We start from the raw sequence: 24,193 nt of genomic DNA, 5'->3' as shown, positions 1-24,193 counted from the left end.
AATTTGGTTGGTTTTAGGTTGGACATTCGACATTAATGTTGGCCTGACACTGAGTTTTGACGTCAACCTGATTTTTATTTCCAAGCAAAATGTAACGTCCCCATGACGTTAGGGTACAATGTCAATCTGAAGTTATGTTAATGTCTTGTGCCTGCTGGGTGTTTAAGGCCATAATACAGTAAACATCTGCCATCTTCTCATCAGTGACATGCATCTAAACAGTCTGTGGGTCAATGCGTGTAAAGATTTTGGACATCTTGGAGATTTTTTATGCTTCCAAACAGTTTGCAGCATATATAAATGCACATGTCGTCTGTGCCAATAGCCTAGTGGTTAAGTGCGCCGACATAAAGCACCATGGTGCTCACGGCGACCCGAGTTCGATTCCCGGCTCGAGGTCCTATGCCGATCCTTCCCCTCTCTCTGGTCCTAATACTTTCCTGTCTGTCCTCCACTATCCTATCCCAATAAAAGGTGAAAAACCCCTAAAACATAATTATATATATATATAAAAAAAAAAAACGGACATGTCTTGATGTAGTTCATTCATGTACGATTTAATTGGACTGATTTTTCTAATCCCATTAGACAAGAAAAAATAAAGTAGTGACTGCAAAAGTAAGGACTTTTGAAGGAAAGTAGTGGACTAAAAGTACTGATATAGCACTAAAGATGTACTCAAGAGAAAGTAAAAGTACACATTTTTAAAACTACTTAGTAAATTACAATTCTTGAGAAAAACTACTCAATCACAGTAATTTGAGTATTTGTAATGTTACTTTACACCACTGGTTAAGGCTGAATTATACTTCTGCGACGAGTGATCCGTAATCCACAACACTTGTCTTGCATGTACAGTAGTCATGCATTTATACTGCTGTGTTCTGTTTTTGTTTTGCTTTTGTTTTTGCTCTGCAATAACACTTCCGAAATTGTAGCAGACAGTGGGGTCTCTATGTTTCTCGGTCTTGAGATTCTTCAAAGGTGTTTTGTCTACACCAGTAATATGTGCAATTCTAATTTACTTAACAAGAAGCTCAAACTCACTCATTCAAGGCAGATAGAGGTGGACAACTTTAATCACAAAGTAAACAGACAAAAGTTTTCATCTTGAGTTCCTCTGCGGAACACTTGTTAAACAATCTCGACACCAGTCTGCTCCTCTCAGATGGCTCTCGGCCCCGCTCACACTCATAACCACAACCAATCACAGCTCTTGCGCTACACATCGTTGCTACATGTAGCAAATATTTTTGAGAGGTGTGCATTAGGGTCCACATACAATCCAGGCTTATTCTGAAAACATACCGCTATATACATTTCTTAAGAGCGCCAAGTACATTCCAGGAGCGACCTTTTTTTTTGGTACTTCTTGTTCTCGTGTAAATCCACCAGAGGCCACTGTCGACTCGCTGACTGACCGATCGACTTACCCACCCTCCTCCTTCCCTAAACCCAACCAACAGTGTTTTCAAAAGCACTGATTGACCCGTCCACCCCCTTCTCTGAACATAACCAACAGGTTTATAAAGCAATCCAGAAAAAGAAAAGCCCTCATCTGATTTTTACCATGTTTTCAGATTTTACCACATTCTCACCCTGTTACCTAATTGTTTATTTACATTTTTGGCTTCTGTTTTTGTCTAACCTCCTTTCTATAACCGTTCTACGCCAGACTCGAACCCCATCATCATAGTCAACTCTTCTCTCTCTCAAGTCCACCAAAGTTTATGGCGAGCTAACTGGACAAACTGGTAAAAGTGAAAAAGCCCTCCATATCGAGGTAACCCGTCCCCGGTTAAGCACAAAAAGGAACAGCGTCATACCGCACTGTAGCATTTGTTTTAAAGACGAAATGCAGCCATACGTACTTCTGGCTAAATAGTTTGTGATCTCCAGAAATGTATAGGGCTACGTTTTCAAAATGAGCCTATGTTGTCCGCATCAGGCTGCGAAGGGGAATGCTGTTGAGCAAAGACACTGCCAGATCATTTACACACATTTGACACAGAATAATAAAGTGACCTTAGGTTTTAAAATATACCTTTGGAAGCTCAAGCCACATATTTAAATTCGATTTTCTAGAAAAAAAAAAGCAACACTCTTGATGTACGAGCGGGTGCAGCCAATGGAATCTTTTTGAATCGAGACTTCCCCTCTTATTCACTTCCATTGATTTTTAGGCATTAAAAACGGCTTGTTATGCTGCTTCATGTTGCAAACTTATATTTTCTTATTACATTTACATTATATTACATTATTATATTTTATTATTATTAATCTACTTTTTATGTATAGTCATAAACATACTTGTTTTTTAGAGTTTGTTAGTCTGACAGTTTTCTGCCGTTTATTATTCCTAGTCATTTCTCCCATAGGCAACTGATTAGGAAATTCGAAAACAATGACAAAAACAATAAACAAGTATAAGGTCAAGACGGTAGAGTCGGTGGAGTCAGGAAAAAATGTATAAATACTATATAAAGACCGTTTTTGTATCTAAAAAAAGGTCATAAACACAGATGGTGGCTTGGGGGTGAGAGGGGATTTTTTCCATTTTTGAGTTCACTATCCGTTTAATGATGAAAGAATCTTGATTGTCATGAACATTGGAAAAGAGTCACCGTCATGTCCACGAGACAACACTACACATCGTCTTCTCTGAGTGCTGACAGCCGGATCTGTGTGTTTGTGTCTGATGCTCTGCTGGCTGAGGGAATAAGCAGGAGAAGCAGGCCGGTGAGCAGGCAGAGGAAAGCAGCGGTGGGAGCCAACATAAAAGACGGACCATAGTGAACGTGGAGCTGCAGACTAGGGCACACGAAACGCCTGCGCTGGAGGCCGTACCGCTCCAAAGAGTCCGAGACCTGTACCCACACAGCAAACAGCAGCACTACAGACATAATTAAGACACCTGTATTGTAAAAAGAGAGAGAGAGAGAGAGAGAGAGAGAGAGAGAGAGAGAAATCACTATGCGTGCTTGTTAAGTCTTTGATTGGTTGTGTGTCACGGTTTCCTCAAAATATATTATAAATTATATAAGTTATTCTAATAAGAAGAAGAAATAGATCCTGAGCAGCAAGTCATATTAAAATAGTTTTTGCCAAATCATGTGTTACTGAAAAAGTAATGTTGCTGCTTTCAGATTTGCCATTACTTGAATAAATAAAAATGTACAATAATAAAATATAAGTTATATTTATATTTCTCTGTTTTTAACATGATTAAGAGACCTATATGACAAAATGAGAATATTTGAGATTTGTTACCTAATAAAATATGATGTCATGTCACATTTTGTGTCCAAACTCTTTATAACAGTGGTCACCAAACTTGTTCCTGGAGGGCCGGTTTCCTGCAGATTTTAGCTCCAACCCTAATCAAACACACCTGAACAAGCTAATCAAGGTCTTACTAGGTACTTGAAACATCCAGACAGGTGTGTTGAGGCAAGTTGGAGCTAAACCCTGCAGGGACACCGGCCCTCCAGGACCGAGATTGGTGACCCCTGCTCTATAAGGTGCCAAAAGCAAATAACAAAAGGTATTGATATATGCTCACATGCTGTAATCAAGGATGGGCAAAAGTACATTAAAGAGCCCATATTATGGGTTTTTGAAAATTCCCCTCCATGTAGTGTGTAACACAGCTCTAAGTGAAGTGAAGTATCCAGCTAAGGCTTAAATCTGTAAGAATACAGTGTTTAAAACGGTTGATTCATCTATAAAAGAGTCGACTCATAGTGCTTCAAACGAGTCGCCTTGATACCGATTCATTAGGTGTTTCGCCATGACGTACGAACGAAACCAAGTTATTCACGTGCACGCGCAAACCCGGGAGATTTCAAACCTGAGGCCCCGCCCTCTGACGCAGAAACCCAGACACACACACACAAACACAAACACACACACAAACATGCCGGTCGATTGAAGTCACACTGCAGATGGATATTATATTGAGTCTCTAGCCAAAGATGAAACATCAACATTATAACCAAGCAGTTGGAAACTACTGGAAACTTCTGGAAACTGCATGCTACAAAGAATACTTCATCTGCGTTTGTTAAAGGAAGGATCAGTAAAGAGTAACTTACTGATGGACGTCAGGATGGGTTTCCATTTCTCAAGTGTAAGTACGTGCGGTTAAAGTTGTTGCCTCGTTGACTCTAGCTTGCAAATGTATTTGTATTTGTGATTTGTTACTTGTAACCGCGTGTACTGTATCCGGTTAACTCGCTATATTCTCTTATCGCGTGCAAAGTCACGTTAAAAACGCGACGCGTGCTGCTTTGTTTATGGAGCTCCGTGGTAGAGTTCTGCATTCCCGCGGCTGTCCCCGCGCCAGATTTCTGCGGCGCGGGAATAAATTTCCGAATAAATCGTGGGAGCGGTCGGTAACGGGTTTAATTTGGGACGGGAGCGGGCTGTCTAGCAATATCACGGATATTGCTATGCGAATGAGAAAGAGAGAGTCTGCTTGGTGCTTGTGTGTGTGTGTGTTAGTGCGCACGCGCGCGTATGAGAGAGAGAGAGAGAGAGAGAGGAAGAGAGCGAGCGAGAGCGAGCTTTGTGTGCTTGGTGCTGTGTGTGTGTTTATACAGACATCTTGGTTGTCTGGACTGTATAGCTGGGTGACTTTTGGTTGTGTTCTCCCCCGCTCTAGTGGGATCAGGCGCGGCGGGCAGAAAACGGAGCGGGTTCTCAGGCTAAAACCTGGCGGGTGCGGGCGGAAGCGGGAGCGTTGTCGTCCGGAGGTGTTTGTGTGTGTGTTTTTGTGTGTGTGTGGCAGCTAAAATCCACGCCTACACTATCGAGCGTGTATGAACTGTGATTACTTTTTATATTGCTGATTAGCTATTGGCCATTTCACTCTCTGACTGAAGGCAGTCGACCAATCGCAACAGGCTGTCATTGGTCCAATCAGCGCAGATTAGCTTCGCGCTAAGGAGGGGTTTGGGAACAAATGAATCACTGGACGATTCATACGGGAGTCGCTGGGATAATTAGGTAAAAATAAATGCAGATTATAAGACCATAAAAGTGTTTTTTGACCTTGCATGCATATTAGACTGTTGTTGGAGACCCTTACAACCAAGATATGACCCTTTTTCATGTATAATATGGGCTCTTTAAAATTTATTTTAAAATAAAATACCAAATACCTCAGTGTTACATTTATCAAAATAAACTACAAAATACAGAAGCCACAAATGTATCAGAATAAAATACTGTATTTTGAAAATACTAAAAAATACTTTTACAAAGGAGCAAGACATTTTTTGCAAACCTTTCATCAATAGGCATGTTTTCACCATTAAACTGATTTAGTGAAGTGAACAATGATTGATAACAACAGTGTTTCTCTGATCAAGTTTAGTCAGCTTCTCTGCACCTCATTCACTTCTACTGCACATGAGGAGTTATTCATAAAAAAAGTAACTTGTATAAGTTTTATTCAGAAAAACTTACATTATGTGTGAATAAAAATGTAAGTTTTATATATAAAACTTGTTTTTATCTTTGATTTTAGAAAATATTTTGTACAAGTTTCGTACAGAAAAAACTATTAAAACTAAACCTGTAAAAACTATTTAATGCAGATAATGAGTTGGAATATACTACTGTATATCTATTGATTGTGAAAATTGCTTTTAAATCTCTTAAAAGTGTTATAATTCAAATTTTTGCAATTGAAATCTTCATAACTCAATATAAAATCACAATTTCTGAAAACTACTAAAATTTTCAGTTTTAGTAATTTCCATAAATCATGTTTTTTTGCAATTGTACTCGTCAAAACACAATGTAAACACGATACCTCAAATATATTGAAAGTTTTTGACCAGTAGATTGGGATAATAATTAATATTTTTGTCTCATACTAATTAACAATGTCCAAGTTTGTAATGAACAAAAGAGCACCTGCAGATCAGCTACTGGCACTTGAAACAGCCGATTTATTTTCTGTAGGTATCACCACTGTAGGACATTATGTTGTTTGTCTTTTTTTCTTATTTTTTTTAAAGGCCACATTTTTATGATGTAATCACATAGACTTCTTACAAAGTATTTTAAAAATACAAGACACTAAAGTATTCTGATACAAATTGTTGAGCCATTTTCTCAAACCCTATCAAATACAAATGACAAAATACTGTTTTGTTATTAAAATACATATTTGAAATACTTTTATCATGAATACTGCCCATGCATGGCTGTAATACTACTGAAAATCATGAGGTTAATGTCCATAATCTCAGGGTCACAGGGCGATTTTTCTTTTATACGTAATTGAAATATTGGTGTCGGAGAATCAGCAAGGCCGGATACTATATTTGCATCTTTTTTATTTACAACCCCAAATTAGAAAAAAAGTTGGGACAATTAGAAAAATGCAAATAGAAAAAGAATTTCTAAATTTACTTTGACTTGTATTTCATTGCAGAGAAAACAACAGTGCACCATTTAATGTGTTCCTTGTGATTCTATTTTTTCTTTTTTTTAAATAAACGTATTCCAATTTTGGTTCTTACAACTAATTTCAAAAATAAGTTAACAGTAAAGCATTTACCACTTTGTGATACAGACACCAAGTGATTCAGTGTTTCAGCTGTAATTTTGTCCCGTTCTTCGTGCAAACAAGTTTGCATTTTGCACTTTGTTTCTGGTAACAGTCTTAAGCTGCGTCCCAAATGGCATACTATACACTATGCACTCATGCACTATGTACTTATGCACTTACACACTCAACAGGAAAGTATATGTATGTAGTGCTGTCCCAAATGGCACACTAATGTTTTTTTACTAAGCGGAAATTCAAACCGTTTCCCTGATGACGTTTGACTGTTGCCAAATCAGTGAAATAAACGACTGAATTATCAAGTAATACCTGCCGTGAGTATTGCCGCATTTACCCTCCGGAGGCGCTATAATCACTCTCGTAGGAGAATTTTGCTTTCACTATCCAAAATAAATAAAGTTATTCAACATGTGCGTCCGATAGCTCCGCCCCTTCCGCTATGCAAGCAAACCTGCGGTCGTTGAGTGTGTGAAGTGTCCATCATTACACACTTCATTTTAGCAGCTGAATGAGTGCATCATCCGGGTAATCAAAGTGCACTTATTATTTTAAGAGTTTTCAGTGTGAACGCACTACTTACACTATTAATACTACAAAATGGCGTAGAATAGTGCATAAGTATGCGATTTGGGACGCAGCTTTGGTGTTTCTTTTCTCCTTGGTCTGGAACACACAGTGTCCATTTCTCTCCCAAAAAGAACCTGAAAATACTGATTCATCTTCTGGACACTGTTAACATAGGGCTTTAGTACAGTTTTAACTGGCATTTGTGGCTGTAACTACGTTTTGTGGTACTTGACATTAAGAGTACTTGTCATTAAGGGCACCATCTAGTGTCCTGTATGAATGACACAGGAACTGGAATACAATATTTCAATGCATGCTCGAGGTCTTGAACTTTGCACACTGTCCAATAAAGTTTATTTCCTGCTTCAGCAGATCTGCTTGTATTTATATATTTTTTAAAACATTTTCTATACAGTCCCAACTGTTTCTTATTTGGGGTTGTACTTTTAATTATTTATTTATTTTTTAAAATGTTTCTGCATATAGTTTTCAGTTTTATATATATATATATTATTTCCATGATATCAATAAAAATGCTGACAATCAAACTTGTTCTTGTGTTTCTTCATTAAGTATCAGGGAGTGTTTGACTTGTTGGGAATTTGGAGAATCAGCAATTGCTACTTTATTAATTGGCAATTATTACAGTTTACATTAATGTCCTAATTAAATAAACAAGATTAAAATGCAGTATACAGAAAGTAATCACTCCGGTAATTAAAAATAATTTTCAGGTATAATTGTAATTTTCTGTAAAAAAAAAAAAAAAAAAGATAGAAAAGGATATTCTAATGAATGTTGGAAAGCAGCGGCCATTGACTTCCATAATAATTGTTTTGTTCCTAATATTAATGGCTAATATTGACTGCTGGTTTCCAACATTCTTTAAAATATCTTATTTTGTGTTCAACAGAAAAAAATAATTCATAAAAAGTTTAGAACCACTCGAGTGTGAGTGACTTTCTTTTTTTTTTTTTTTTAACTATCCCTTAAAGCAGATATAAAATGTGTGTCATGACAATCTTATTTCTCACCACCGGTTATAAAGAAAACCCCTCCAGCCTCATAAAGCCGGCGGCTGGTTCCTGGTGTTGCACAGACAGTGATGAAACCACCAATCATCACTAAGAAGACACCCACCACAAATATAGCACTCCAGAAGGCCCTTTGCACTAAAAATGGAAAATCAGGTTATGTTACTTTGTTGACTTCATACATTGTGGCATATTGGCAACATAAACCAAAAACATATACCTGTGACAGAAACTGAGGTTTGAATGCTGTTGAGATGTCCTGAACTGGGAGCATGAGACAAGTAGGCTGGGACACAAAGTTTCTGGGATGGCAGATTAGCTGGTGGAAAATAATGCAGTACGTTTACAAAAAAAAAGCAAATAATCAGGTGTTGCAGTTGCAGAAAGAAAGTTCATTTGCATTAATTTAAAAATAAGTGCCTTACTATCGGTAGAAAAGAGGAAGTAAAAGCCAGATGTGATGTGATTTGAAAGTACATTCAGAAAGTAGATTTCTTTAATTTTAAGTTTTCCATTGTATTGCCACCTCATGCTGTTTATTTTCCTGCACACTACATACAGACAAAACCAAATTATCCAAATTTTAGGAACAACAAATAGTAACGTGTCTTTTAGTTGATCATTTGGTATCAGAAGTGGCTTATATAAAAGGCAAAGGCATCTAAATTACACTTATTTTGCCAAAATAAAATATGACCATGCCTTGATTTTTAATTATTTAAACAGGACAGTAAAGTCTGACTTTGCTTGGACAAAAATCTTAACAACAGAAATAATGTACAGTATAGAAAAAAAAGTCATGGTGCAGTGGAAAAACAATTAATGTATGACTCCCATGAGCTTGCATCCATTCATCTCTGCAATGACTTAAATAACTTATTATAAAATAATCTGGAAGGGCAAAGAAAGTGTTCTTGCAGGACTTCCAGTGTTCATCAAGATTATTTTGGGTTTATCTTCAATGCCTCCTCCATCTTATCCCAGACATGCTCAATAATGTTCATGTCTGGTGACTGGCTGGCCAATCATGGAGCACCTTGACCTTCTTTGCTTTCAGGAATTTTGATGTAGAGGCTGAAGTATGAGAAGGAGCACTATCCTGCTGAAGAATTTGCCCTCTCCTGTGGTTTATAATGTAATTATGGACAGCACAAACATCTTGATACCTCAGGCTGTTGATGTTGCAATCCACTCTGCAGATTTCTTACATGCCCCCATACTGAATTTAACCCCAAACTATGATTTCTCCTTCACCAAACCTGACAGATGTTTGTGAGAATCTTGGTCCATGCATTTCCTATAGGTCTTTTGCAGTATTTGTGATGGTTGCGATGCAGTTCAACAGATGATTCATCTGACAAATTTACCTTCTGTCACTTTTCCAAATGATCAACTAGAAGTCAAGTTATTATTTGTTGCTCTTACAATTGGGATCGACAACAAAACTTTTGTCAGGTAGTGTATTGTCAGGTAGTGTAAGACACTTTGTTAATTCTTGGACTTCACCAGTGGTAAATTCAGACAAATGTAGAAAACAAATATTCAAATATTTGATCATAAATCAAAAAGAATTTTAGTTAATAAATGTAAAAAAAAAAAGAAAAAGAAAAAAACATTTTAGCTCAAGAAAAAAATAATAATTCTAAGGTACTTTCATCTGTTTTTATTATATATCTTTTTTGCTTGTTTTATTTGTTTCTCATTTGCCAAATGTATAAAAAAGAACAAAAAAAAAAACATTTCTCAAATATCACATATCCATACTTTGTTTTTAGTCCTTATTACACTTTAAGATATTTATGTTTGATTAATTAATAAAAAATTTTTGCACAAGAAAAAAAAGTTTAAGAAAAAGAATTCAAGCTAAACTGCCACTGATATTTTAAGTTACTATATTACAATACCATTTTGTTAAATATTTCTCTCATTTTTTTTTCACTTTGCCAAATTATATATATATATATATATATATATATATATATATATATATATATATATATATATATATATATATATATATATATATACATATACTTATACACACGAAGACGCTTCGTGTGTATATACTTATACACACGAAGACGCAGGTCGAGTGCCTTAGTGTCCTACTAGTGATGATATACAGCCAAATCGCACTGCTATGAGTGTGATATTGCGTTTTTACAACAATTTGCCGGCATAATCCTGTATATGAAAAAGAAAATTAAATAGAGAGAGTCTAAAAACCCTTTGTAAAAGGAACTACTTGGTACTTCACAAACATCACTTTAGGGCAAGATAGATTATATAAATGAATAGATGGATGGATGGATGGATGGATGGATGGATGGATGACAGACAGACAGACAGACAGACAGACAGACAGATATATAGATAGATAGACAGATAGATAGATAGATAGATAGATAGATAGATAGATAGATAGATAGATAGATAGATAGATAGATAGATAGATAGATAGATAGATAGATAGATAGATAGATAGATAGATAGATAGATAGATAGATAGATCAAACACTGTAAAATATAAAGCATTTTATCATGCTATAATGTAGGAATCTAAATTCAATGTATATACAGTATAAACACTGCACAATTTATGGGTCACCTTTTACGAAAGAGGTTTAATTATATAAAAATCATCAAGACTATGGGAAATGTGTGTAAGAGTGTGTGTATGCAGTTGTTCATAATATGTAAGTTGCATGCATAAAATAAGTAGAGTTGACCTACTGATCCACAAAGCCAACATGCTGTCCTTCTCTCCAAATACTCTGCTATGGTAAGAACATCTCCAAAAGAGACCCTCATGATAGAACAGAAGGGGGTTTTCTGTCTGTTCTCTACTGCCTGGGTATGTTTGAGAGATATCCTAAAGAAATAAAACAAAAATCTAAACAGAGAGAAAATTCTTAAATTTTTCTTTCAAATTAATCAGATTTTATAAAAGTCCTGCTGATTCGATGCTAAAAATGTCTTAGCAAGCAGCTTCAAATGAATGACGAAGCATTTTTCCTTTGGTTAAATGATGTGCTCATCCACAAACTAGACCAGCACACAAATGTTTTGACTGTTTTACTGACTTTTAACATGTTTTTTTTTACGTTATTCATACAGCTTTAATCGTGTTTACTAGACATTTAAGATGTTTACAAATTAAAATGTTTGTTTTTGAGCAATATTTTCAAGTTAAAGGCACGGTATGTGATTATCTTCACTAGAGGGCACATGTTCATAACGAACAGACATAAGTTTGATAGCGCTCAGACTTTGTGGAATCATTGGAGTTGCAGCCTTCAAACAGAAATCAGATTCATGGATGAGCTAAAGTATCCAAAACGTAATGTCATGCTAGAATAAAGCTGAAATTAAGGCTGAAAGCTGTCGAAGCAAATCGGGAATACTGAAGCAATTGCTGATGAGAGAAGAGTGCAAAGTGAAAGAGGCAGAGCTTTTATTGTGCCACATTCAATCGCTTCTGGTTCTTCTAGTCGTGATCACATGGGGAAGAAGCAGTTTTTCTAAATAAGAGAACGTTTGTTAAAATTCGAAAACACTATCGGTTGGGTTTAGGGGAGGACGTGGGTGGGTCAGTTTGTCAGTCAACAGCAAGCCGGCCTGGAGTGCATTTTCCAAACAATGACAACTCATGGCTGAACTATCATAGTATAATGCATTGTTTGGGAAAAGAACAATGTAGTGACGAGTGTTTCCCAAAACCCGTAGTTTTTTCTGTCGCAAATCAATCGTTTGAACCATGTATAAACCGCATAAAAAGCCCTTATGCTTAGAAGATTATAACAGTGTGATTTCTAACTACAGCTGGTCAAATCATTATTAAACTGATAGCATACCTGCCAACGCTTCTGTTTTTCCTTTTTCCGTATTTTAGACCAATCTCCCGCAAACATCCCGTTTTTTATTTCTTCCAGACAAATCGTGTAATTTCACCCACTCCCCTCTTTGATAGTCTGTAAACACCCCTAGGTTGCCAACTTTGGAACAGTACCCGATCGAAGCAGCTACCCAAAACCTACTGCATCATATCTCCGAACACCCCCTCCCCCCAGTCTCCCGGATTTTCAGAGACATGTTAGCAGGTATACTGGTAAGTGATATTCTAAGTCGGTCTCTCTCTTTTGGATGTTGTAGTGCTGTATTTATACTAGTTTACTCGCATATCAGGAATGTGTGTTTAGCGTTTTTTCTTATGGCAAACTCAACAGCAGTCTGGTAGTGATTGCGTTGCTTTTTTCAGGGTTAATTATGTTATATCCCGATTGCAACAGAGAAAAACTGTAGACTGTAACACTGTAAGAAGATATTTCTGATGGCATTTCATGTCACGTTCAGCCTTATAATCTTAAAGTGTGAGCTAAATCAGCTGTTTTGTCTTCACTTTAGACATTACGCTACAGAGAGTCATTCAAACACTAGCTCTAAAAGGACGTTGGCAAATTAGTAACGGCTTCTGCTGTTTTGATGTCAGCTGCAGATGTAAATGAATGGCGGAAGAAAGTAGTTCCTACTAAAAAAGGGTTTTTAGACACTCTGTGTTTGATTTTCTTATTTATAAACACGATTGTGCCGTCAAACGATTGTATAAATGCAATATCACACTAGTAGCAGTGCGATATGGCTGTATGTCAGCACTGGTGGGACGCTAAGGCACTCGGCCCGCAGCCTTGTGCCATGCAGGCCTCCCACCAGTGCTGATATACAGATATATTGCACTGCTACCTGTGTAATATTGCTCATATATATATATATATATATATATATATATATATATATATATATATATATATATATATATATATATATATTAAGAAATGAAAAAATCTACTTAATAATGATATTTATTGAATATTTATTATTATGATTATTAATAGTTATTATTATTAGGTAGCATATTATTTATTTATTTATTTATTTATTTATTTATTTATTTGTGAAAACAAAAACTGCAAGTAGACATAGCTCTGAGTATGTGTTTCATGCTCTTCAGAAATGTAGACTGGGGTAAGTATCCACAATAAGCCTGGTAAGCCTGGGTTGGATTTTGCACATCATTCCCTCATAGCAAACTAAAGGTAAGAGGGGGCGTGGTTAAAAATATTGTGGCTGAAGTCATCAAACTGACATCAACAGAGAAGGACTGCCATTCCAAGTGCAGGAGCAGATCGTCAGACTTTGATTCAAGATTACCAAAACCAATTTTTATTTTCAGTGGATTAACTTGCATGAATTAATTATTCACCTAATGTATAAAAATAGGCACTAGTAAAATAAGCATTGTTAAACATTGTACATTTCGACTGTACAAAGACTTTTAAGGTTCTGTTAAAATGCCAACCTGTGCAACATATGAAAGCAGCTGCGTTGTTTTTACGTTTTCTGTAAAATCAAACTGAATTTTTTTTATTAAAACATGGTATCTTCTGGTATCTGGTTTCTTCAAAACATTTGGAATAACATAAATCAGCAAAATACTGTTTATATAACTCTTTTCAAGTGGTTTCTAAATATTTTAAAGAAAAAAAATGTACATATCTTGCCTTTAAATTTGTAAACATGTCATTTCTGTGAACATTAAATAAAATAACATTTTTTAATATTTCTGTGAACATTCAAGAAAAAAAATTAACTTTTGAATGAAACAAGTAATAAATGCTAAAATAATTACTTAATATTAATTTATTCCTTTTCGTTTTGGCTTAGTCCCTTTATTAATCTGGGGTCATCACAGCTGCAACCCATCACTGGAAAATTGATGACTTAATAAAATGTAAAAAAATGCGCATTAACAATTAATTAATTTATAACTAACATATTTTAGGGTTAACATTTTCAGACCATGACATTGAATAAATATACTGTTAATATTACTATTACCACTTTAGCCAATATTCTGAGAAAAGTCAGATAAAAGATATTGTTTTTTTGTTTTGTTTTTTCATTAATCACTATGACGTTAAAGTAATCAGACACATAGGCTTACCTCAGTGGCCGAATCACCACACGATTCAAACACCATAAGCCAATAATCAGACCCAAGAGCCCCCAGGAGCAGCACTGAACTTAAAGCTCCAAAAAATCCGGCCAGGAAGCTTAAAACTACCAGATGCATACTGCAAACTCTAAACAGCCACTCGCTTCAAAATGCTCATTACTTTTTAGTTTGTGTTACTAACACTGTCCAGCTTTTCTTTTAACAATCGGTCTACATTATATGTATTCCTTCAGGCAAAACGCTCTACTGTATCTTCCACCAGTGTGGTCACTATGACCAAAGACTAAAAAAAGACCGGATGCCACTATTTTTAGAGTCCAGGACTTCAGGAAGTCTGACACAGTTCAACAAATTTAAAAGACAACTAATAAAATATTGTTTTAAGTAACTGAAATTCATTTTTGATCTCAATTTGTTATCCTGTTACTGTAGTGATATCAGGTTACACTGTGCAGACGGAGCACATTGGATTTTCATTAACTGCGTGTACTGGTGAGGTAATGCTAGAAAATAGTATCTGTCATCGTGTGTTGCTCAGTATTTAGTTACCTTCTTTTATAAAAATAGCTGTGCGTCTACGTTTATTAACAGTAAAATATCTGTACATATCTTAGAATACTAACGTCTTCATTAAATCTATTCATGTTTAAATATTAGTACTGAAGTATTAATTTTTATATTTATTTAGTTTTATATATTTACAATATTATAAGTAATAATAATAGGTTTCATGATGGCTCAGTGATTAGCACGATCGCCTCACAGCAAGAAGGTCACTGGTTCAAGCCCATGTTGGCGTGGGTTTACTCCAGGTGCTCCTGTTTCCCCCAGGAGTCCAAAAACATGCAGTACAGGTGAATTGGGTAGGCTAAATTGTCCATAGTGTATGTGTGAATGAGTGTGTGGGTGTTTCCCAGTGATGGGTTGCGGCTGGAAGGGGATCCGCTGCGTAAAACATATGCTGGATAAGTTGGTGGTTCATTCTGCTGTGACGACGCCGGATTAATAAAGACACTAAGCCGAAAAGAAAATAAATGAAAAAATGAAGGAATAAATGAATGAATAATAATAAAAATAATTATAATAAGGGAACATGGTGGCTCAGTGGTTAGCACTGTAACCTCACAGCAAGAAGGTCGATGGTTCGAATCCTTGCTTGACCAGTGGGCATTTCCGTTTGGAGTTTGCTCTCCCTGTGTTCAAAGACATGTGGTACAGGTTGAATTAGCCAAATTGGCCGTAGTGTATGTGTGTGAATGAGTGCGTATGGATGTTTCCCAGTGATGGATTACAGCTGAAAGGGCATCCGCTGTGTAAAACATATGCTGGATTAGTTGGCGGTTCATTCCACTGTGGCGACCCCTGATGAATAAAGGGATTAATCCGAGGGAAAATGAATGAATGAATGAATAATAATAATTTATTATTATTATTATTATTATTATTATTATTATTATTTATTTTTATTTTTTTTATCATCATCATCTTCATTACAGTGTCTATTAAAATTAGATAATTAAAAGATTTAACTTTACTCAAAACCTACACATTTTCCACGTTTATTTATTGTGCATTCCTAAAATGTTTTAATTGTTATTTTTGACAACACTGTAAATCATTTCTGACCAGGTCAGTTTCAGTGCACCACACAATTCTGATTGCAAAAAAATAAAAAACAAAAAATGCGTATAGGTGAGTGTATCTGAAACACCATACTCACTTATTTTGCACACTTTGACCTCTGCTATAGTGTATGAATTTTTCAAGATTGTTCTATGACACAACATCTGAGTCTACAACCCTCAGGTTTGTAAAAGACAGTTTGTTGAGTGCATGAAGTGTCCAACATTTTTTTTTCTCCATTTAATTAAGTGCATCATTCAGATTTTTGAAATTGTACTTTTTTTAAAAGTGTCTATTTTAACATTTCATTTAAAATTATATAATGGTTATATACAGTTGGAGTCAGAATTATTAGACCCCCTTTTAATTCAAAATATTTCCCAAATAATGTTTAACAGAGCATGGAAATTTTCACAGTAAGTCTGATAATATTTTAATATATATATATATATATATATATATATATATATATATATATATATATATATATATATATATATATATATTTTTTTTTTTTTTTTTTTTTTTTTTTTTGGAGGGGGAGGGGGGGGTAAACAAGGGGGCTAATAATTCTAACTGTATATTTAAACAAATACTTTAATTGTTATATGAATGTAATGGGAACATTTTATTCCATAAATGTTATTGTTCATTGCTTCATATCTTGCCAGAACATTAACCACAGTACTGAGAATGTTTCCTGCAGGTGCAAATTTTGTAATTTGGGGCACTAGGCAGGTCCAGCTATGGGGCCGAACAGCCCTAGAGAGTATATTTGTTTATTAATGTCTTCTGATTCTGATTAGCTCATTTATAAGCTAGAAAACAATTTGTTCTGAAAATGGACTGTTGTACACATACAGAAAGTTCTTGCTATTTATTGGGGCCGCTTACATTTCATATTGGTTAGGTCCACCCATGGTATGCTGTGAGCTGTGCTCATATACTATAGCTGCCATGACACATGCTATGCAAAATATGTCTCTGGTTTAGTTTTAAGCAGATTACGCTTGTTTTCTATGAACAGCCATGAAAATATGAATTATAAACACATCCATGTTTTGCACATTTTGACAAAGACACAAAATTACATCTGTCAGTTTTATTCTAGTGATATTCCTCAAAAATGTTCTGTTGTTATTATAAATGTCATTTTTACATACAGTAGTTGCATTTACAGTTAATCTGTAATATTTATAAAATGCTAAAATCACTTGATTAACATTATTGTTAACATTATTTTGAGGTCTAATAATTGCTGACCCTCCTACAACATGGATATCCACCTAAAATAGGATTCATGACCCAGTTTAGGCTATTTATAGATAAAACGAGGTTGAAGTATTAATTTGATCTAGCGGCAATACGGACATTTATCTCTTCCTCCACAATCTGTTATTGAGCTCATTATTGATTCACTTGTTATTTCAGATGAGGTTTGAGTTTTCTGATGTACTTAATGAATCAGCTGCTGTTTTACATTGATAAATTTGTATTTATCAACATGCATTGTCATGAATTAAATACATTTACTATTAGCTGCATTTTTGTCAGTTAAAAATTATTTATAACATGTTTTTATTTGTTTTTATGTACTGTAATTTGATTCTTTTTGTGAATAACTTAGCAATGTGTTGTTATATTGGTAAACTAGTCAAACCAGCATTACTTAAAAGCAAAGGGTTAACAATATACAGTTGGAGACAAATGGTTTAGCCCTCCTGTGTATTTTTCATTTTTATTTTTTTCTAATATAACTTTTACAGTATTTCTTATTATACTTTCCTTTTGAGAAGGTTTTATTTCTTTTAATTTGGCTGGAATAAAAATAATATATATTTTTTATGAAGAATAGATAAGGTCAATATTATTAGCACCTGTGCCCGGTTTTTCAAAAGGTTTAATCCGGATAAAATTGATCCGGATTTAGTAATCCTGTTTTTGCGATCCGTGATCATGTAATCCAGCTAACTTTTTGAGCCAGTTTTTCAAAGCAACATCGGATTGGATCAATCTGATCCAGATATGAACTTTTCAGGATCACTAAATCTGGATTACCAGTGCTCAATCACAATGTAGATGGATAGATAGACCTATGTAAAGAGCAACGAATAGAATAGCCAGTGTGGGGTCAATATAACTTTATTTTTATTTGAAATGAAAACTTTTGAAAACTTCTGATGAGATCAGTTTAATCCAGGTTTTTTGGATCAAAGTGATCCAGATCCTACAAAAAAGGTCTGAAAAACCCAAACTAAAGGTTTGATCCGGATCAAAACCAAGATTGGATTATGTGATCTAATCCGATAATGTAATGCGTTTTTTCTTTTGAAAAACCCATTTTCAGGATTTGATCCAATCCCTTATCCAAAATCCTAGTGGATTACTTTTGAAAAACCGGGCCCTTAAGATTATTATTTTTTGATTGGCTACAGAACAAACCATTGTTGTCCAATGACTTGCCTAATTAACCTAGTTTGCAAAATAGCTCAACAAATATTATGCACTCTTATCAAGGTGAAGACAAAAAAAAATGTATTAGTTTATTAACTATTATGTCTAAAAATGTGTTGAAAAAAATCTCTGTTAAATACATTTTCACATAGGAGGGCTAACAATGTTGCCTTCAACTGTACATGGTATAATGAAGGTCAAATTTAGCTATACTGTAATGTGTAAATGCATTGATCATATGTTTGCTTAAAGTCCCCAGTTAAATTAAAAAGTTAAAAGCAAACCAAGCTAAAATTGTTTTGACAATATATGTCTTATTCTGGAGTAATAATTGTAGACTTTGAACAAAATAGATCATCTTTTAGTATGTTGTTTTAACCCAAATTTTAGTAAATTGAAGTTCATTTTAACCAGATGTTAAGGGTTGTTCATATTTTACCCAGATTTGGGTGAATGATTTTTAGAGAGTAAATTCATCCATTTTCCTTCGGCTAGTCGCTTTATCAGGGATCACCACACAGCGGATGAACCGGATGCTCTACCAGCTGAAACATCCACACTCATTCACACACATACACTGCGCCAATTTAGTTTATTCAATTCACCTATACCGCAATTCTTCGGAATGTAGGGGAAACCCACGCGAACACAGGGAGAACATGCAAACTCCACATAGAAATACCAACTAACCCAGAATTTGAACCAGCAACCTGTGAGGCGACCTGTCAGGCGACAGTGCTGAGCCACCGTGTCACTTAGAGCAGTGGTTCTCAAACTGTGGTACGTGTACCACTAGTGGTACGCAGGCTTCCTTCTAGTGGTACGCAGAGGAAGGAAATATGTCATGTACATGCTACACACATTTCAAAAATTTATCAAAAATGATGTATATAATATGCCATATATGACATATAGCCTATATTTCTGAGGTAATCTGCCACGTTTTTTAACTGTGCAGAGTTGTAGCTGCTTTACTAGGCCTACTACGCTACTGTATTTCAATACTGCTCATTTTGGTGGTACTTGGAGAGACAATTTTTTTCTGAGGTGGTACTTGATTGATAACCACTTACTTAGAGAACACATTATATATATATATATATATATATATATATATATATATATATATATATATATATATATATATATATATATATATATATATATATATATATATATACGTAGGCTATTTTGTAGCGCTGAGGTTGGATGTTAAACATAGTGTGTTTTATATGTTATGGGGGCAGGTGTCAGGAAAAAGAGTGGGAAGCGTATGAGAGGATAAAAAACAGGGAGGGGGGGGGGAGATAGCGCGCGGTTTTCCTTGTGTTCAAGAGAGGATTGGAACACCTCCCAATACTCACTGTGCTAATTTTGTAAAGAAAGAAAGAAATTAAGCTGTTGCCTGAGTTTACCCGGATCACCGTCTCCTGTCTGTTCAATCTGGGCACATCTATATTATTTATTGATTGATTTATTTATATTATACTCATATTCATTCTTTTATGGCTTTGAAAAATATTTTATAACGAATATAACTAAGACTTTACACGTGTTTACATTTAGCTACAATTGTTTTGTTTCAAACTTGTGACTGAAAAAAATCACCGCAAAATGAAAGTGAAATTAAAACTGTGCTGTATTTCTAAAACCCTCCGCATGATGGCAATATAGATCCTGCAAAAAAAAAAGTCGTGCTACGAAACAGACTTGACATTGCAGAAACATTAAGCTATGCAACAGACGATCAAATCTACCAACACAAGGTATTAATAACATTTAATCCGATAATAATCAAAGAAACGTGCATAAACTCATCCATAGACCAAATTAGCCTACTGCTCAAATACTATGTATGCCTTTCTTAATAATTATGGAGACTTTCATTGAGGGATTACATTTTTGTGCAACTAAATTGATAAAAAGAGAGAATATTTAACTACCCCATGAATAAAAGCTCATATATCGCTAGTTGGCACTCAATTCATTTTTTTCAGCACATCCCATAATTTCTAAAACATCAGCCTCTAATAAATGGTTGATGTCGGTTTATGATAAAAGTATCGGAATTAATACATAGCCTACTATACAATATCCGAAAATATGAAGTGTAAGATTCATTTATTTAAAAACATCTAAATCATCTTTATTTTTTGAAGTATGCCATAAAAAATATGTCAGATTCTCATTTAACATGCTTTCTTGTTTTGTTTTGTTTTACAATAGGCTAAAACCAAAATCAATTGTAGTAGTATAACATGCTTATGTGTGTTTGATTTTTTGTAAACCAACAATGCTGTAACCATTATTTAAAACAGTCATTTTTTAAATTAATTTAACAGTCAATATTTAAAACAGTCAAAACATGGTCAACAATTTGGTAGAGCAGGCAGTCAAAGGAGTAATATGCCCTTTTAATTCCATAACAAATAATAGCCTAAAAGGGATTTAGATCTATAAAAGTTCACACATTCACAATTAAATGAATTAGAAGCAAGTCAGTTTGTTATACTCGTATACTGTTTTATTTTCTGTGACAGCGTTGTCTTGATTAGCCTAATTATTTAGTGTTTTCCCTTGCACGTGTAGTTGCGGGCAGAGCGCGTGGGGAAGGCGGGGCCAGACGCGGCGACATCACGCATCAGGGCGGGGCCACTCTATGCAGCAGCGCAGCGAGGAAAAGCGAGAGGCAGCGCACTGGAATTTGGCAACACAGATTCGCATGCACCACAACTGTGCCGATGATAATATGGATTGACACAGCGCTTTCTGAGACGTGAGTACATCTGATCTGTGAAACAATCCGAAGGATGAGTCTGGAGTTTCTTTACTGGTTGCACAACCAAGAGAAAAGACCATATAAAGAAATGTGTTGTTTGGTTGGTGTGTTGTGCGCAGAAAGGCGAACTGGAGATAAGTTACATTTGCGAGCTGTTTGAATGACTTGGCTGCTATGCCATTTTATAATCGCTTCACCTTTGCGAGTTTCTGCTATGTATGTATAGAAACAAACATAACTCTGACTGTCAAATCGAAAGCTAAAGCACAAAGGTTGCTTTTTGGGAGAAAACGATGTCTTTCATTGGCAGAAGAAGGTGAAAGTATGCATATGCGGTGCGACCTGACAGGCCGGTGTTTGTTTTTCTTGCGATTATTTTGTAATTTATTATGTTGACTGAAGTTTCCGAGTTGTTCATGCTTTGCCTTACTCATCTATCCATCTAAGATTTGGCTTGTAACTTGTCAACATTCTCAATACATGTCATTAGGCTGCTTAAAGGGACAGTACACCCACAAATGAAAAATAAATAAATAAATAAATAAATAAATAAATAAATAAATAAATACTCTCTCTCACACACACACACACACACACACACACACACACACACACACACACACACACACACACACACACACACACACACACTTAGGCCATCAATATATATATATATATATATATATATATATATATATATATATATATATATATATATATATATATATATATATATATATTGAATTAAAGTTGGTTTTGTATTCGCACATTCAGAATTTTCTAATATTATATTTTCAGAAAAGTATGTTCAAATTTTAAATAGAGAAATCATGTTTGCAGCCAAAGACTATCAAAGTACAACATTGTTCAGTCAATTAAATAGTGCTAATGTTGTTTTGAAGTAATTTCTGACAGAATATTCAAAGTAGCATGGTAAACAATATTGGATAGGGACCCTGTCACAAGTAGTCACAGAATGAATGTTTGAATATAAAACCAACTTGACCTCAATAACCTAATCATAATTTCTTTAGTAGAGGATTAATTGACATTTTTAGCTGATACGGTGGTCTTTAGTGGATTTAAAAAAGGAAGACTATAGCTATTGGCACTATGAGAGCAAATAAAACAAAACAAAATGAATACCTTTGGGTCGTATGAAAGATTGAGGTCTTATGAAGCAAAACAATCGTTCTGTGAAAGAAGCTGAACATTAATTACACTTTAATGCCCTTCGCAACCTTAGTAAACAGTCTTTAAACTCACACTAAGCTCACATTGTTTACAGCTTTTGTATACTGTAGGTTACAGCATCTAGGATAAACACAAGTACAATTTTAATGTACTCGATGCAACATATGTGTCCTCCCTCTCTGTTGCTAACACAGTAATCTGTTTTAATAAATCTTACAAAACACATTCTAGATTATGTAGTTCTTGAAAATCTGGTGATTTTGTTTTAGATTAATGATTTTCAATATATATTTTATTGTTGAAAGAAGAAATGAAAACATTACAAGTGTCAGTTAAAGTAAATTCTGACTGTAACATAAAGTGTCATTACAAAGAAAAAATTCTGAAAGCATAAAGCATTTATTTAAAAAATAAAAAGGCAAATAAATATCGCAAGCAGTAATTATTGGGCTAAACATATTCCTTATTTGAGTGTACATTGGTTTTACTCTTGAATCAAAATCTGATGTGTTTTGGACCAGGCTAGAACTTTTGGTGACCAACTCTGTTGTTTTATAGTGCTACAAAATTCACAGCTTTGGCATTTTTATTACAGTTGTATAGAGAAATATTGATGCAATGCAATGCAATGTCAGTTTTTGTATTTGTTACAGCTAGTGGTCTCACAGAAATGGTCTCCAATAATAAGTGTTTGATTTATTTTGCTTGCACATAATAAATAACAAATTTCTCTCACTGATTAGTGTTTATTTTATTCCCAAACACCCCTTCTATAAACAAAGCAAGACCTAATAGGGTTTGGCTGATTTACTCTTGATTGGAGTTTGATATTTCATGAAGCAGGCAGGCTGTTGCATAAGCACAGTTCAAGTGCAGTGTGCTCGATCACGCATTCGTTTGGGGATTTGTGGCAGTTTCACTCAGCTGAGATGGAAACAAGGACCATGTGCAAGAACCACACAGCAGCTTGTATTAAGTGGGATTTACATTAGGACTTTGTGACTCTAATGGCCAGACTTGTTAATGTGTGTTTACAATAGAGGTGGGCGATATGAGCTAAAACTCATATCACAATATTTTTCAATGTCCACGTTTCCATCCATCTAATTTCTAATATCTAAAAGATCTAATATCCAAAATGCACATAAAAAAAATCGGTTAATGGAATGCCAAGATGCGCATACATTTTGAAAATGCACATAAAAAACTTGTGCATAACTGAGTTGGATAAACTTTTTATTTGATAACAAAAGATGCGCATAAACTACGATGGAAAAACTTTTACTGAACAAAACTCCAGTATGCGCATTAAAAAAAAGTCATATGATTTTGTCTTAAGAGATCATGTGGTGGTAAAAATGTGTGTGAATGGACAAACCAGCAGGCTGAGCACACTGTAAAACATCTGAAATGTTGTTCTATCTAAAATGCTTTAACCATTTCAGTATTAGTGTTATTATATTATTAATTACCTCTAGAACAGTCAAGAGCATCTGTCCTCCGTGTCTGAAGCCTTCAAATGCCACCGCGCGTTCATTGCATGTCAGCATTTTTCTTCTGAGGTGCAAGTCATTTATTAAATGAAGAAAAGATTCGCTCAGCTTCTCTTACCACATCAAATTCCATTTTTACTGTTGATAAATGGCACCAGTTAATCAGAAAGTGACGATTTTGTTCATTTTATCTCATTGGATTGACACGCTGATTTATTCGCCCATCTTTCATACCATATTCTAGTTTTGCACATAAAATTAATTTGCATTTTTGGATGGATTGATATTATATCAGCTATTGATATTATATTGCGATATGACAAAAAAACTGAATCACATTTTAGTAGCCCTTAGCAACAGGAAGTACAGTTGGCCTGTAGTAAATGCATTAAATATTACATCAAATCAAATGTTTAATGTTTAGGAGATTAAAATGAATTATATTGCTTTCTACAC

At 34.9% G+C, this 24,193-nt stretch overlaps 2 protein-coding genes across 42 annotated transcripts in view; one reads left to right on the top strand and one right to left on the bottom strand.

The window, feature by feature from the left end:
* Positions 1–1,061: 1,061 nt before the first annotated feature.
* Positions 1,062–14,645, bottom strand: tmem182b (transmembrane protein 182b). Of its 2 annotated transcripts, XM_087256843.1 has the most exons (6): positions 14,183–14,459; positions 10,915–11,053; positions 8,607–8,725; positions 8,402–8,500; positions 8,182–8,319; positions 1,062–2,914 (listed from the first exon to the last, which is right to left on the bottom strand). In XM_087256843.1, the coding sequence occupies exons 3-6, from the start codon at positions 8,710–8,712 to the stop codon at positions 2,646–2,648; spliced, it is 612 nt and encodes a 203-aa protein (XP_087112969.1). In that variant the 5' UTR covers positions 8,713–8,725; positions 10,915–11,053; positions 14,183–14,459; the 3' UTR covers positions 1,062–2,645. The 2 variants fall into 2 exon arrangements, with proteins under 2 accessions (XP_087112969.1, XP_087112968.1); XM_087256842.1 differs by lacking the exon at positions 8,607–8,725 and having other exon boundaries at positions 14,183–14,645.
* A 6,317-nt stretch (positions 14,646–20,962) lies between these two features.
* inpp4ab (inositol polyphosphate-4-phosphatase type I Ab) overlaps positions 20,963–24,193 on the top strand; it is a 142,854-nt gene continuing 139,623 nt past the window's right edge. For all 40 annotated transcript variants that reach the window (XR_015492897.1, XM_087256168.1, XM_087256165.1 and 37 more), the window contains 1 exon segment: positions 20,963–21,047. The gene's annotated coding sequence lies outside the window, so the exon portion shown is untranslated.

The sequence above is a fragment of the Danio rerio genome, chromosome 6 (genome assembly GCF_052040795.2).
Source record: "Danio rerio strain M-AB ecotype USA chromosome 6, GRCz13ab, whole genome shotgun sequence".
NCBI classification, from domain to species: domain Eukaryota; kingdom Metazoa; phylum Chordata; class Actinopteri; order Cypriniformes; family Danionidae; genus Danio; species Danio rerio.
The sequence above is the reverse complement of the archived record's forward strand: the minus strand, read 5'-3'. Positions and strand labels throughout refer to the sequence as shown.

Bases quoted from the DNA above. Each gene is read 5' to 3' on its own strand.
- tmem182b (XM_087256842.1), bottom strand. From the start codon at position 14,311: ATGCATCTGGTAGTTTTAAGCTTCCTGGCCGGATTTTTTGGAGCTTTA. The intron at 11,054-14,182 runs GTAAGCCTATGT...TTATTTCTTTAG, and splicing joins GTGGTGATTCGGCCACTGAG to GATATCTCTCAAACATACCC. The intron at 2,915-8,181 runs GTGAGAAATAAG...TTTACAATACAG, and splicing joins GGTTTTCTTTATAACCGGTG to GTGTCTTAATTATGTCTGTA.